Here is a 16,224-nt window from a genome sequence, read left to right as displayed (position 1 = left end):
TGTTTATTGCAGTCGAACATAATCGCTGAACTGTTAAGGGACTTGTAGATCGAGCTTTTCGAACCTATTCAACTCTGTTTGCTTTTAGACACATAAACTTCTGCTTCCTCAAATATTGAATGGCTGTTGCTGGAGCTTTCACTTTCTCTATACAGCGATTCGGCAAGTCACAGTGGAGAATTCAAGGGGAAATTTCAGCCCTGATGGGTGGGAGTTTCCACTGCGACGGTGGAGGGTTTGATCTGTTGTGGTTGTAAGCATATTATCTCATATGTCAAATGAGTGCTGGAAGTGTTTGTACAGTAGTTTTGGCACAGCACTACTTTTACACTTTCTTCTACTTTTCGGCAAACTCAAATCAGAGTTTAACCTCACAGCTTGGTTCCTGACAGCTTTTTTCCCTTCAACAACAACAACAAAGGTAAGCCAGGGCTTTTATATTTGTAAAGCTCATTTAAATAATCTAAATGCCAAGGTTACTTTTAAGACAGATTATCCCTCTGTCGCTGAACTTCAGCACATCCTAATTACACTCTTGTTTATCCTCGCCCCTGTCTCTTTTAGCGGTGTCAAAATGAAGTTTCTTGAGCTGGATGACTCGATCGGTCGCTTCAGGTTTTCACAGTCCTGTTTGGGATTAGTGGGGTGCCTGTGTGTGTGCTATGCAGTCTGGACACCTTACTGGGTGAAGGACAGGGGACTGTGGACGGAGTGGAACGCCACTGAAAGCGACCAGACGAATCCTAAAGATGATATTGGCATCAACGGTGAGCCAAACGCTTCTCTGACACCACTCTGCAGTCAACAAATCTCGTATCTGTCTTAAGCTTTCACTCTGTGTTAGGTTAAAGGTTTGACTGACTAAAATGTGTTAGGAAAGGCAGCACATTTAATGAGACTTAAGCACATCTTTGCTGTGCTGTTTTGATAAGACTGCTTCTGCTTGCTTCAGCCTTAGGAGAATTTATTTTTCTCAAGAGAGGATCAATATCAAAAGGGAGATTTGACAAAACGCTGAGTTACAGAAGAGATTCTCTGCAGCAGTAAACAAGTTTGAGCTTGCTTCTGTCCGGGTGAATTGCATTCTTTGTTAAGGCTCAGTTCTGTACTGAATGTGCTTGCGAAATCTTTAGTGAGCTAAAACCCGGTCTTTATCATTCAAATCTCATTTCGTGTCATAAACTGACATAAACTGAGTTTATGCTCTTAACAATTAATCTAATATTGTATAAGTCCTCTGCTCTCATACACAAAGAAGGAAAGCAAATGAGAAGGGACTCAAGATAGTTGTTGTCTTTTTGCTTGACAATATATAAAAAAATAACAGTAATAATGGTGATTAGAAATGATTAATGATACAACGAAAAAATATCAGTTATGACAACAACAAAAAGTCTTTTCCTCATGCTGAAAAGAAACTCTAATGAATGAGTGATCAATATTAAGATTATTAAGAAGTACCACAAAATTATTAATTTACTAAAAAGATAAAAATATAGTAAATAGCTGTTAACTGCAATAGTTCAAAGTTGACTTAAAGAGATATATTATGCTGTGTCTGTTCTAAAATTAAAAAGAACGATACTGAATATTGAGTTTCAGGTAAGGAGATAAACATATAAAGGTTATCCCTGAACACTTGGTTTCCTGCAGTTTTCATCAGTGACATTAGCTAATGACATCATTTATACATCTGCTCCTGGCCGAAACCTTGTTTCTTCTCAGGAAATATTTATACACATTCTCGTCAAGCATCAAATCATCTGCCGGAGTAGCAGAATAATAGTCATTTGATGTACTTCATTTAAAAACCAACAGTGCTGGGAAATACAGTCATTTGGCAACAGCACAATATCATTTTTCTAGGTACTCTTTTAGCGCATCCCACATGTCTCCCCTGGGGGTATTTCTAGAAAAAAAAAAGTATATAAGGCTTGTGACAAATTTGTGAAACTTGGCCAGACAGAAGAAAGTAGACATTTAAGAAACAGGGTTTTTTAAAAAAAAAAAAAAGCCCAGAGCTAATAGGTTATTACCTTTTTCCAGTGGACTCTTCAAGTGCTGCAAAACAGCTGGTATTAAATAAATAAGGACTTAATTGAATAGTGAAGTATGGACAGTTACTCTGGTGGAGTGCCAGAATAAAAGTGTAGAGGTGGAAAACAGCATAATCCTGTTTTCCAAACATTTAATCCTAAGTGCACTCACAGATCATTCTCTAGCAAAGGCATTCGAGGATAAAATAAGGGATATATTGTGGGAAATTTGACATTGTGTAGTGTTTATCATGCTCGTAGTGGAAATGAATGTGTAAAAATGAATATAAGTGTAGTTACCCATTCTAATTTTTGTCTGTTGTTTTGTGTCCTGCAGCTCTGGAAGCAGAGAGGGTCTTTGGAGTTCTCTCCTTCCTGATGGCTGTGAGCACGGCTGCTCTGTGTCTGGTGTTTGCCCTCTGCTGGACATCCCAGACGGTGCGCTCCTACTCAAACACTCGCGCTCTCCTCATTGTACAAAAGGCGCTCTACCCCACTACCCTGCTGCTGTTCACCATGGCCCCCACAGGTGTGTAACATATATTCATTTCCTATGACATCCACATATGTAAACACGGTGTTTCTTGGATTTCTGTTATTCTGTTTCTCCATTTCCAACTACCCTCCAAATGGCCTTTTGGTTTATGTCATTCATGTCAAGCTCTCACCTACAGAAGTTGTTTCATGTACTAGTCATTTATGTACCCCGCTGGGGAGCACACAGAGACTTTATTTTCTTTGGAATTGCAGTTCATTATCATGCAAAGTCTTTCCTAAAGCTCCAGGCATGTAATAATTGTGCTTAATACCTTTTTTCTTTTAGCTGTAATCATACTAGAGTTGACTCATTTTCGCCATCTGTCTACAGGTTTCTTCTTCCTCCTGAGCTGGTCTTTTTTCACATATCAGCACCGTGAAGAAATCCGTCAGGACTTCTCCAGTCTTGGCTCCTCCTATTGGCTGGGGGCTTTAGGTTGGACCCTGCTGCTCGTCGTGGAGCCGATCGTCTTTATCGTTGAACAGGCTGTCGTGCCAGACATTCTACCTGACTTGGAGAATGCTGTGGAGCCATGGCGGATTTCCTCTCCATCTGAGGCCGACGAACAATCTTTTAGCCCCAAAAGCAACAAGGGTGTGATGAAATATATGTCTGAATTTTGAATGGAGTTCAGAAACAATAAGGACATGAATATGAATATGACGCTAAAGGACTGTGCACTGAAAGAATCCTGAAGTCAGAAGAACTGAAGTTTCCTGCTGGGCTTACTGTGGAAGTCATTTTCTGGTTTGTTGACTGGTTCACTGGTTTGTTGATTGAAATGAAACCACAACACACTAAGGACTAATAACATACCAACTAGTGAAATACACAACTAATGATAGGTTTGTGCCTCAGCCAGGATCAGGTCCAGGTATAAAGGGCTCTGAGTTCAATCTACGTAAACAAGACATTCAGTTAGTACATTTATCTAAATAGTGCTGCTGCGATATATCTTACCTGAAGTCATTGTTATGGCCATGTGACACTTCAAATAGTAATTGTCATGTAAAAGATGATAGGTACTGATTAATGTTGACAGATTTACACATTACAAGCATTTTTGGTCTGTTACATATGTTTTTCTTTTTTTGGAGATTTAACTTGGGTTTATTTATAAACAGATGAGTAGTTCTCAGATATATTCGTGAGCCCAGACTATAATTTCAACTACAGCATTGTTTTAATGCAGAGCTCCATGAGGGCCTGAAGATCATGGCCATTCAGTACTTGTTTTCAGCCGTGTCCCTTATGCACATTTCTTTTAATAGTAGATTGCACTGTAGTTAAGGAAATTCCCACTTGCAAATTCTTTGCAATTTTTACAGTAAGAAACATTGGTGCGCATCAACAGAATTCCAACTATTGTCAGCTAGCTGTCATTTGGCAGGACGTGGGGTACATCTTTGAGTGGTTGCCAGTCCGTTGTAGGACTAACAAGAAACAATGTTCTTGAACGGTCTGCCTGCACTACCTTTCACACTGGTGGACTCTTCTCCTTTAGACTTTTGAAACACTCTCTTTTCTTTTCTTTTTTTATACCAAGTCTTTATTAATTGTGAATTTTGTTACTTTGTTGTTTTTTGTTGTTGTTGCCCATTTTGTTATCAAAAAACAATAAAACTTCTCGGTATAACACGTATCTTGTCTTTAAGTTATTTTCAGTAAATACAAGTTTTCATTTAGTTGCAAATGATTCGATTCTGTTTTATTTACACGTAGCAGCTTACATGTTTTTTTTAAAAGTTAAATAGCAGTTGTGTGTGTGTGTATACATTCCTGTGTATACCATAGAAAAGAGCAACAAAAAAGATCTAGGCACATATCCAAACTTTTTTTGTACTGTAACTGTTCAACAAAACTTCGTCTGCCTGTGGTAGACTCTAGCTTTTATCCTGACTAAGCAACCTTCAGCAACTCACAGTTTAAAAAGCGTTGTTCCTTTTAGAAAAGTATCTGGATGTTTTTAAGGGAAGCAGAAGCTTGTGTGGTTGAGCGCTATGGTTCTTTGTTTGGACAGTTGCCCACCAGCCCGTGGGTCTTGAATGTGTAGTGAAGCAGAGTTCTTCCCTTGCAAGTCCTACATCTGCTTCCTTTTTTTGAAAAACTCTTTCATTTCTTGCATGCAGCTGCTGGTTCTGCAGAACATTTGGGGCACCAGACAGCAAACTGCCTCCCAAGTCGTTATTTACTTTCTTTCACACCTTCCCAAGAGGAAAGGAAGCGCTCAGATGCTGGACTGCTCATGTTTATGTTCTCAACCTGCCAAAGTGGGGGAGAATTAAGTGGCTCTGGCTTTGTTAATTGGGCGTTAATCAGGTGTTGCTCTAATTAAAAGGCAGTTCCGCCCTGTTGGGCCCTGGTAATGAGTTTGTTATTAAATCCAAAGAGGATTTTTGTCTCTTTTTCAATTTACCAACAGGGTAGTGGTTAATTGCTGTGTAAATGAGGGGAATGTCCTTGAAGGTCACGTTGCATCAGCGTGCGATCCATGAACAGAATTGTTCCAAAGAGCTTCCTCATTCTAGCTTCAAATTATTTAAATTCACTACAACCTCTTGTATCCAGCTGTGCCTCTCTTGATTCAGTTGCTATTTTTGAAAGAACATTTTTTTTAAACATTATTTGTTAAAATGAGAGACTTAGTAACCCATTTTCTTTGTAAATAAAAGCACTTCTAAAATTGATTTTCTTTTAATCTTAAGTTGCTTTTATTTCCCTTCAGTAGATGCTGTCTGGGCACTTGAAAGAACACAGTCTTTCATGGCTGCCAGTGTCTCATAAACAAACCCTAGCCTTTTCACCTTCCACCACTACAAATGCTGCTCTTTTACCCTCCTGAAAGCATCAGACTAAAGGTTGCGAATGCCTTCAGAGAAAGGCAGGACAAATCAATATGGAGATAGAAAGAAAGAGATAGTGAGACAGTTAGGCACAAAGTAAGAAATGACAGATGAATGGCAGAAGATGTTACATACAGATAGACAGGTGGCCAGATAGTCACAGAAAGATTGCGGGTGTTGATTGTTGAAGGGCATCTGCTATAGAGACATCAATCAGAAGATGGCACCAAGATTGAGTGTTTCCTGCCTGTGGCTGGCAGCATGTGTACAACATAACCTGGGCTAAACCACTGCTCTTCATATCAATTAGAGTCCAATTATACAGCCATGTCCTACTAATTATGCTGCACCGCCACTATGCCAATCCTCAGCATAAAGTATGTGTTTCTCCATGCTGTGTGCCTGTGCTTGTGTTCATTGAGATAAATAAATATCGTCACAGAGTGCCAAGGCGCGCATTCTTAATCTGATTTTCAGAGCTATAAGTTTGAATTTTGCAGAGGAAGGAAAAAAACAAACAAAAAAACCCCCAAGAGAGCAAGAATCGCCAAAAACTGTTATTTTCTCTTGTACCTTTTGGTGGTGCTGGTGTAACACCTATCGTTTTGACTTTTGCAAAGAATTCTGGTGAAATGGGGGAGACACTGCTTTCATTTGATGAGTAATGTAATCACAAAAAGTCTGTGCATGTCTGCATGTGTGTGTGTGTGTTTGATTTTGATTTGCAAGGTATACAAAGTGTGATTAATATTCTCAAGCATATTTTGCAGGGTTTTGAGCCAGAATGTGCCGGACTACTTAATAAGTCAAGTTTTATTTGGCTCGATCTGGGAGCGTGGTGAATTATGAAATAAAGCTAGGACTCCATGCTTTTTGCAGTTTTATTTCTCCGTGGTTTGCATAATTCAGTCAGAACATTTGTAACTTTCCTGACAGGTTAATGCTGTTGGGTTCAAAGTGAAGACACTGAGGAAATACACAGAAAGACAAGACAGCAGGGAGAAACAGACATAAAGATCAGAGGAGGCGAGAACAAAGGGGGAGAGAGGATTTGAGATGTCACAAAATAGTTTCACACTGTCCTTGTATTCTGTGCGTGTCGTGTAGTGTCAGATTTAATGAACTTTGCACCTTTCTCTCCATCCCTCACCACCGCGCTCTTGCTATAGCTCTAAATCTGAGTTTGACCACTGCAGTGCTGTGCCCTCTACTGCATTGTCATCAGTATAAGTGGACAGTCTTTGAAAATGGAAAAGTCAGGAAATTTGATGTCTGCAGTCCTACAATCTCATAGTAAAGCAGGGAGCGAGTGGGAGTGAGAAAGAGAGAGGGTGCATGAGAGTGCACCTTGTGTCCTTCAGTTATTTTTCTCGCAGCCGCTCAGTACGTCTTGCCTGCAGAATCTGCAATGAGACATTGCTCTTTGTGACTGGACCAGACCACCTGGTTACAAGAAGACATACACAGTAGCAGAGCTTAGAAAAGGGAAAAAAGGGAGTTTCTTGATCATTCTGTGATCACTGAATTTAAGTGCAAGATGTGTGTTTGGGGTTTTCTTTTTGTATTGTCAGACTCTTTCTGCTGTCTCTGCCACCAAGTTTGCTTTTGTGTCTTTGAGTTTGGACTTGTGATGTCTGTGGGCTTACCCCTTTTGCCCAGCGGTACCCTTGTTCGTAAGTGGTGTCGCCTTGGACATTTCGGTCTAGACAATAAAGCCGTAGTCACATTCTCGTCACTCTAGTCATCCCTGGCCAGCTGTATCCTCTCTCTTCTCTTATCTCTATGTGATCAAGGAAATTAAATTACAAATATAATCACTTGGCTCCAGTTTCTTTAACAGTCTGTTTCTGCTTTGCATATAGAGTGAGCTTGCACACTCTATATGCTTGCGCACTCTATATTCTATCAGCCTCCAGGAGACGTTGTGTGAAGTTACTTACTGGCCTATTTACGATAATGGGCTCTGCTCTACTTGGGAGTCACACACCTTTTCACAATGACAATGAATGGCATGAGGTGGTAAAGGAGGTAGAGGAATGTAAGACATGGAAACCTTGTTGCTTTAATCTTTGCAAAAATTATTGTGCATAATTACAAGTCTAAAAGGCAGGCAGCGATGATAAAATAGACAAAAAAACTCACTATCTTGACACCTCATGGATTTTAATGCAGTATATGGAGCAATAACAAGAAAAATCTGTCATGAACTTTACTTTTAACCTAGCAAATAATGTGCTATTAACCCATTTAATCCAGAATTTTTCAAATTTTTCAGTGACAGTTTTTTTTATTAAATGGAAAAGTAGGTGAAAAAGTGTAAATAATGTTTCAGCTGTGAGACTCGAGTGTGGGAATTAATATATTTAAACTAGAACACTATGACAACCCCTCAAACTCAAACTCAAAAATTTAAATTTATTTTTTAGTCCTGATATGAATACTGAGACAAAACAAGAAAAAACACAAAAAGCATTATTACATTTTAGTACTGAACATAAATATTGGTGGTGGATGGAGGATGCTGGACAGGCTTGGCATGGTGAAACACACAGTAAGGGTCCACTGATAACATCTAGCAGATGCACAACTTTGAAACATTCCAAGGAATGCTGGGGACATTAATGGACCATGAGCCATACATCTACTGATGTACAAAGTTACAGTTGTAAAGCGGTTAATGGCAGTCATGGAAATAGCATGGCAACCGGATGCTGGACGCCAGAGATGAAGGGAGCTGTCAAGCTTGAGAAGGAGTCCTATCGAGACTGAATAGCTTGAGGGAATTGGGAAGTAGCTGACAAATACAGAATGCAAATCTGACAATAACTGAAGCAAAACTTGTGTGGGAAGAGTTTGGTGAGGCCATGGAGTGGCCCTTAGTTGGCTTTAAGGTGATTCTACCAAACTATATAGCAACACAGGAAGGCATGTCTTCCAATTTCAGGGACATCACACTCCTCAGCTTGTTCAATAAGGTCTACGCGAGGGTGCTGGAGAGGTTTGTTATTTGAACCTTGGGTTCAGGAGCAAATGTGTGGACACATCTTAGTCACAGAACACTGGATGAACTCTATATCTTATCAACAATATTTGAGAGTGTTTGAGAGTTTTCTCAAACAGTCTACATGTAACTTGTGGATTTAAAGCAAAGAATTTGAACATGTCTCCTGGGGTGTCCAGGGCAGTGCTTCAGGTGGATGAAGTTTCAGGAAGGGTGTTGGTGTATCCAGTGCTCATAAGCCCCCATTAACCATGTACAAGTTTGGTTCACATTGCTGACTATAAGTCAGACTTGGTTGCTGGACTCAGTCAGAACTGCCTTTTGTCACCATTTCTGTTCATGGTTTTTATGGACAGATTTTCTAGGTGCAGGTTGCAGGTGCAGAAGGTTCAGCAGTTTCAGGATTTCACCTCTGCTTTTTGCAGACGATGTACTTCTGCTTGCTTCGCTGACCAAAGACTTCTAGTTTGCACTAAGGTGTTTTGCAGCTGAGTGTGAAGTGGCTGGGATGGAAATTAATACCTTCAAGTGTGAGACCACAGTTCTCTGGTAGAAAAGGGTGGAGTGCCCCACTCCAGGTTGCGAACAAGCTGTTGTCTCAAGTGGAGGAATTTAAGTATCTCAGGGGCTACCTGCAGCTTTTGTGGTTGGTCCCTATGGTAGATAGAGGCTTTTGGCACTTCATCACTTACAGTGGAGAGGGATGGGGGAGAAGGTGTGGGGAGGGGGACGTCAATGTCACTGATAATGTTGTTCCTGTCATGATCTTTTCACACGAATTTGGCATATGCATTCAACAGCCTGGTTGGCAAATAGCCTGTCTCCCCTTCATACTCCATATTTGACCCAACACTATCACAATCGCTGTCCTTGGTGATTGTGATAGTAAGAAAAAGAATGATCAGTCTGTTTAAGTGTGTGTAGGGTGTGCTACATTATCCTGCCGGCCACTAATGATAGCCAATAAGATGTTTAGTCATTCTACAACCACACAGAACAAAGTCAAACATGATGTGCACAAAAACAAATGGTCCCATCTTTATGTAACGTGCTCTAATAAACCTTTGCTTTGGGGGCTTTGATGGAGACTTTTTCCTCATCGTTCAGACGGCGAACAAACAACTCTGGTCGTGGGAGAATTTATGCTAAACATGTGACACTGCATATATTTCACGGAGACACTTTATTATTTCAATATTTGCTTAAAATGCATCAGTGCATAATTCAGAAACATCTTTACGACTTTTTAACTGCTTAAGTGTTTTTCTGGGTCACTATTGTTGATAACCTGTTTAGCCATTCTGTGACCACACTGAACGAAGATGAATCACTGTAACTATAAACATCAGTACTAGATTTGATGTGTACCAAAACAAATGCCCCTATCTTTATGTTAACATACTTTAATAAAGTTTTGTTTGGTGGCTTTGATGGAGATATTTTCCTTTCGTGGCACTGTCAGGGAATAAACATTTATTATTTCAATATTTGCTTAAAAGGTGTTGATGCATAATTCAGAAACAATTTTTAAAACTTTCCAAGTGCTGAGGTTTTTTGGGGGTCGCTATTGTGACCGATGGGATTAGTGTCTGCTTGTCAGTTTTCTGCCCACCCAACATTTTTGCTAGGATAAAAATACCTGGTTTGCCATAAAAATTTTAGACAGTCAAAGCCCACAGATTCCTTACATTAGTGATGCCCTGACTTGCTCTCTAGAGAGAGCATGTGGAAGTTTTCACACTTGTAGATCTGAGTATCTCATCAGCTACACATTTGAACACATATTCCACAGACATGGATCATTTCTCTCCATATCTGCATACTGGAACTATTACACAGCATGGCTTCATAGTGGCAGAGTGTCCAGACTTTTCACCAGTTAAAAACATTTGGTGCATCATGACACAAAAAACATGACAAAGATGACCCAGGACTGTTGAACAGCTAAAATCGTCAGACAACAATGTGACGATATTTCCTCTCCCAAACGCCATACGAATGGTCTCCTCAGTTCCCAGGTGCTTGCACATAAAAGAAGATGAGAGAGTGGTAAACATAGCCCTGTCCCAGCTATTCTGAGATGTGTTTCTGGCATCAAAATTATAATTATTTTTAAATAAAATGGTACATTTTCTCAGTTTAACTGTTTTATATGAAACGTTTAACATAAGAAATATGAATATTATTGCATTCTATTGTTATTTACATTTTACACAGAGCCCCAGCATTTTTCAAAATGGGGCTGTGTACAGTATGTTTCACCATAATAGATGTGCTATCATTGCGAAACACTCCACCTATCAGTGATGAGGATTATTCATAAGCATCTAAATTGTCGGTTTTTAATCTCCGCAAGTTAAGCATGACGTTAATGTTGAAGCTATTTATGAATGAGGGAGTAACTTCTGAGACAGCATTGTTCATTAAATCATTCAGTCATCATCCTGCATTATTTCCTGGTGGCAGCTGCCACCGTGTAGATGGCCTCTTCTTCAGCTCAAATCTGTTCTGCACACGTTAGATGATCTGACTAAATAAACAGTCACAATCGCTCTCTGTCCCTGCCTATCCCGCAGGTCTTTCACAGAAAAGGGACAAAATGAAAATCTGTGTATATTACAATGATGTGCATCCCAGAGGAGTCAAAAGGGAACGCACGTTAAGGAAAAGTGAGGGGAAAATGAATAGAAGAATTGCATTTTTATCATCCTTATTATGAGGAGCCTTCCAGAGGTCTGCCTTGCTTCTTTCTGTTATTCCCTATTCACTTAGGAATTTATTTGCTTATGCAGAGATTGTTATACTTGCTTGTACCTGCCAGGCCAGCAAATGAAAAACTGTATCAATACCTTCTACAAGGTCCCAAAACAGTTGCTGAGCAGGTGGATGGTCTGTTTATTTGTGATCTTTATGTATTCAGTGCAAGTTACTCTCCCCCCCCAACTACAGGGACCACATGTTTGTCAGTCCCTACCTGAGGCATCTCTGTGTTCTGCTACAGTGAAATGCCATATGCCCCCAAGTTGGGCTTAACTGCTCATTTTTCCCCACTCAGTCTAGTCCAATCCACAGACTACATATGAGTCTTTGAAAAGAGATAGGACTTTCTAAACTATTGTTCTCAAACAATTACTCTATATGTCTGTTCCTGTGCTTATAAAGCCCATAGCTGTCATCATCCTTGCCACTAGCAGGTTGCCTTGAGAGACTGGACTGGTGAAATAATGGCTCCCCACTGGATCATGTGAATCATTCTGATGACTGTTTGATAAATGTTCCACCACCCAGGCTCTGGCTCGAATAGTAATTTCTCTCTCCAAGTGGACTGGCTGCCAAATGACAACAGCCTCCATACACATGCCCCCACCTAACCACAGCATCTTTAACAGCCCCTCCCTTCAACTCCTATAATTACTGTACTCTATAAGTCAGGTTTAAGACCAGTCACTCTAAATCAGCCCTGAATCAGCGTGTGTTACTGTGTCCATTGTTCCCTTGTCTGAGCTCTGCCAGAGCTGGTGCAGAAAAGGGCATGGCTGTCCTGGCATTTTCTATAATGGACTTTTTAGTTAAAAGACGGGGAAATAATAAGCAGATCTACGTGTGGGAAAAGACCTCTTTGTGTTTGGTTGGAAGTTAAGACCAGGGACAGCTGGGGGTTAGAGTTGACAGACAACAGCGCTGCTCTTTTCACACAGCTTGACACATAATGGGACCAATTTTTCTCTCTACATCTCTCCCTAGTGGCCATGATTTGCTCATTACATTGATGTAGGGGGACTGAGGGAGGGAGGTAGTGAGGAAGAGAAACAGGGAGAATGACCAGGAAAGAGAGAAATGGTGTGAAATTTAGAAGCGGAGAATTCACCACTACTCTCATTTCTTTTAAAAAGTGTCTGGATGTAACCCACTTATGAAGGTGTTTAACAATTTGCCAAGAAATCCTCCCTTTGAGGATGCAGAACGTTTGAAATCTTGAGGAGTTGTTTGCGAGATACTATCCTTCAGCTGACAGACCTTCTGTGTAAACCAGCACCAGACAGTTTGGGAAAAGAGAACTAATGCATGGTTAAACAAGACAAATTCAGTGAGTAGATATTTATGTGACTGGAGGTCCCCTGGCATCAGCAGCACTGCTCTTCAATCAGGGAAATCTACATTTAATTAACAAAGAATTAAAGAGCATTGTTATTCTGATTAAAGGCACTGGTCTTGATTTTCCACTCGTCTCTACTCCTCCTGAGTCTGGCTTAGGGTTTCTTTTGATTTTCTGCAAGTGGATCAACATTCATTTGGATTGTCTACTCAGGTCTCACTTTTCAGATTGCTATACTATATTCACACTGCAATCTCTGCATATTATTGACCCCTCTCTCTATCCAATATTGGGTTGGTAATAGGATTAGCTTCCCCCCCTTTGAAAAATGGTTCTTAAATGTGACTCTCAATTGTTTCAGCTTAAGTTCTTCTTCACATTGTTTTTACTTACCAGAACAAAAGAGACGAATGGAACTGGTCCAAAACCAAAATAACTGCAGTGCCTCAGGGTACTGCAAGACTTGGAATGAACTAATATGGTCCCAAGACTAGACTATCCAATAAAATGAATATTTGGAAAGCAGGACATGGAAGATATTGGGGTGTCAGGCTGTCAGCAGCTTGTGGGGGATGTTATTTGTAGAAGCTGTGATGTTGTTGTGTTTCTCTGCTCTCTGTTAAAGCTCCAGTAGTCGGGATGAGCCAACAACAAATGCAGGCGAGCAATATGAGGTCACATGAGGCCTTGAGGGAGATCATTCAGATGGCTGTCACTCTGTGATTGCAAGCACGTTAACCTGTGGAACAGAGGGAAGGGTGGGTGGTAATTAATCACCTCATTGGAATAATAACACATTTGATTATTAACAAAACCTGAAAAGAGAGGGCCAAGCAGAGGAAAACAAGACATTGAGTGGGAGAGACAGCGGAGATGAACGAGGGGGAATATGAGTAGTGGGGAAAAGGGTTTGTTCTGGCAGGTAGCTTTGACGAATAGCTCCGTACTGAAGTCTACCTCTTTGAGTATTAATCTACCCAATCATGTCTCCGGATGAGGAATGGAAAAAATGGACAGTAGGAGGTGACTTACTGAGAATTGGCTTGAAGAAGTTGTTGAACGTGCTTTGAAATTTCAGATAAGAATTTGCATACTAAACGCTTAATATTCCATAACACAGTGGGAATATGGGAGTGAAATGCCCCCTTTACCTCGATGCAATCACAAAGATGCACACATTCTTCATGACATTTTGAAATATCATGCAGTAATTTTGGTTTAGTCTATTCAAATGTGGACATTGCTGACATTTTATTCCCAGTGAGGAAAGTAGGCTACCAGTGCTTCTGCGGAATTCATCTATTGTCCATCTTTGCTATTGACACTTTTCTTTAAGCTGCTATGTGGCTTGGGCTGTCAGGGGATCTTTTTTGGACTTTTGGCTTATATAGTTCTCCTGGAAGGTTTGATCTCTTTCCCCCTTTCCTTGTCACAGCATGCAATCAGCCCTAAGCCCTTTTGTGTTCTCCATTCTGAGCTAAGCCTGTTATCCTGTGCAGCTCCTTTACACAAGATCACTACTATATCCCCTTTCTCTGTCTTTCACCCAGTACACGTTCCCTCTTGTTCTTTTGTCCGTCTAGTTCTCTGTGTGTTCTTGTGCTTTGTACACATAGATCCATAAGTAACGATTCTGATTCTGATCATTCTGAAGTTTCTCAGGATGGATTAGTAGGAAGTACTTTATATTTATTTGAACTGTTCTTCGGCATAATCCCCCAAACACCAGAGCAAACTCACAAACAGACGCACAGCAGCCCCTCCCACCCATCTTCCCCCACCACCTCCCCTTCTCTCAAATATAGAGTATATAGCGGCCCAGCCATATTTCTGCTCACCCCTCCCTCAGCACACACCTGCTTTATGGTCATTCAACTGCACACACACACACACACACACACACACACACACACACACACACACACACACACACACACACACACACACGCTGTTGTTGCATTCTGGAAAAAATGAAAAAAAACAAACAAACAAACACCCCCACCAACTGCAAGGTGTCAGTTCAGTGGTGCATTGCAAACTCCTGTATGTCCTCCTAAACTGCAGCCTCTATGTCTCCCAGGGTTTGCTCCTCACATTCATAACACTCTGCTCCATGCCAGGTGGCTGTCTCCACAAGTCCTCTTTCCCATAAATCAGACTGTCTTTGAATTGATCAATAACAAGTCAATTAGCAGGCGTAGAGAGATGAGGGTCTCAGGGGGTGACTGCTTGTTTGTCAGGCAGACATCTGCAGCTCTGTCCCTGTCTGCCACAGAGTTAGGTGTGGCGTTTACCTTGGAAACATGTGGCTACTTGGCTATCATAAATCTAAATATCAACTATAAATAGGTCTGGAACATCTTGCTACAATCCATCATTTGCTTGTTCTTGGATATATAATGAATCAAGCATTGTGCACCTCGGATCTCTCAGGTGTGTCTGATAGATATGAGCAGGCCTAGAAAACAGCACTTTTGTCGCCAGCTTCGGTCTGCGTAGTGGCTCTTCAGCATTTGCAGTAAGTAGGTGTACTCATCAAACAGAAAGAAAGAGACGGACGAACAAAAACTGCTACTGCTCTCTGAGGTCACACTTGGACATATGCGCCAAATATAAGCTGCAAAGCCTGCCAGTATTCATCCTGCTCCCCTGTTAAGCTGACAAGAGTGGGAGAGACCCAACTGTTGTTTGGTGCCCACTGACTGTGTATCTAATGACTTGGCTGGCAAAGCCAATGCAACAGCAACAGGCTCCTGTGGTGAATACACCAGATTAATCCCCTGGATAATTACAAACAAGAATGATCTTGGGCAAATACTCCCCATACCTGCTGAGAAATTACATCAAATGATGCTGTCTAATTAAAACTCATTTTGAATGGTGACAGACACTGAATATTTGAAAAGATGAATAAAATGTGCTGCTTTGATGCTGACAAGTTATAGGTAAATGAGGTGCTGATCAAAAGAATTTGTGGACAAAAACCATGAAGCACAATGCAGTTTAATGCACAAACAAACAAACTGACAGACAGATCAACACTTGTTGGTTTGGGTGTGTGCAGTTTCTATAAGTCATCATTTGAAGCATTATTTTTAAAATAGTAACCACCACAGTGAGTGAGCACCCACACTCCAATATGACACACACACGTTTGCGCACAAATTGATATTCAACCTAATATGACTCACTTGTGTCACTGGCTTTGTCATTTGGTTTGTCACAGCAGCCCCCATTTGGACTGCTGAGGCAGAAGTCACAAACACTTAGACATGCCAGGGGAAAAGAAAGATGATTAGAATGAAGATTACAACAACAAGTCTTTGTTATTGTTATAGTTCCTCCCGTTTCTTGATTATTCAGATATTTATGCTGTTAAAATCCCCCACCATTATTCAGTTTTGTTTTTAATCTTGACCACTTATCCTGTGATCTGCTACGTCTCTGCACTTTCAGCCTTTTCAAAGGTTTAACAGTATTGCTCTTTCTGTCACAGTGAGGCCACCTGGATGAAGATAGCTAGACATGCAAGTGTGTCTAGCTGAGGATAAGTGTGGTGTGGTAAAAAGTTGTTTGTTTTGGGGGTATGCTGTTGGATTCTCAGCATGCACATGTTACAACTGTTCTTTGGGGTTGACCTTGTTTTTTTTTCTTTCCTCAGCTGCCTCGATCAGGTGGCAGTGGTTGACTGTTGGGATTCCACCAAAGGA

The 16,224-nt window shown here is 40.7% G+C and overlaps 1 protein-coding gene across 2 annotated transcripts; it reads left to right on the top strand.

The window, feature by feature from the left end:
- Window positions 1-265: 265 nt before the first annotated feature.
- LOC147324431 (uncharacterized) lies at window positions 266-4,263 on the top strand. Of its 2 annotated transcripts, XM_086298232.1 has the most exons (4): window positions 283-421; window positions 565-767; window positions 2,374-2,565; window positions 2,905-4,263. In XM_086298232.1, exons 2-4 carry the CDS (start codon window positions 575-577, stop codon window positions 3,195-3,197), a joined length of 678 nt encoding a protein of 225 aa, XP_086154358.1. In that variant the 5' UTR covers window positions 283-421; window positions 565-574; the 3' UTR covers window positions 3,198-4,263. The 2 variants fall into 2 exon arrangements, with proteins under 2 accessions (XP_086154357.1, XP_086154358.1); XM_086298231.1 differs by having other exon boundaries at window positions 266-767.
- The last annotated feature ends 11,961 nt before the right edge of the window (window positions 4,264-16,224 follow it).

The sequence above is a fragment of the Aulonocara sp. 'chitande type north' Nkhata Bay genome, linkage group LG7 (genome assembly GCF_057382095.1).
Source record: "Aulonocara sp. 'chitande type north' Nkhata Bay isolate Kocher_YH1m ecotype deep benthic linkage group LG7, A_spYH_male_GT1.1, whole genome shotgun sequence".
In the NCBI taxonomy this organism is placed as follows: domain Eukaryota; kingdom Metazoa; phylum Chordata; class Actinopteri; order Cichliformes; family Cichlidae; genus Aulonocara; species Aulonocara sp. 'chitande type north' Nkhata Bay.
The sequence above is the reverse complement of the archived record's forward strand: the minus strand, read 5'-3'. Positions and strand labels throughout refer to the sequence as shown.

Excerpts from the sequence above, each read along its gene's own strand:
- LOC147324431 (XM_086298231.1), top strand. The coding sequence starts at position 272 with ATGTCAAATGAGTGCTGGAAGTGTTTGTACAGTAGTTTTGGCACAGCA. Across the intron at positions 768-2,373 it reads AGATGATATTGGCATCAACG|CTCTGGAAGCAGAGAGGGTC; the intron begins GTGAGCCAAACG and ends TGTGTCCTGCAG. Across the intron at positions 2,566-2,904 it reads GTTCACCATGGCCCCCACAG|GTTTCTTCTTCCTCCTGAGC; the intron begins GTGTGTAACATA and ends ATCTGTCTACAG.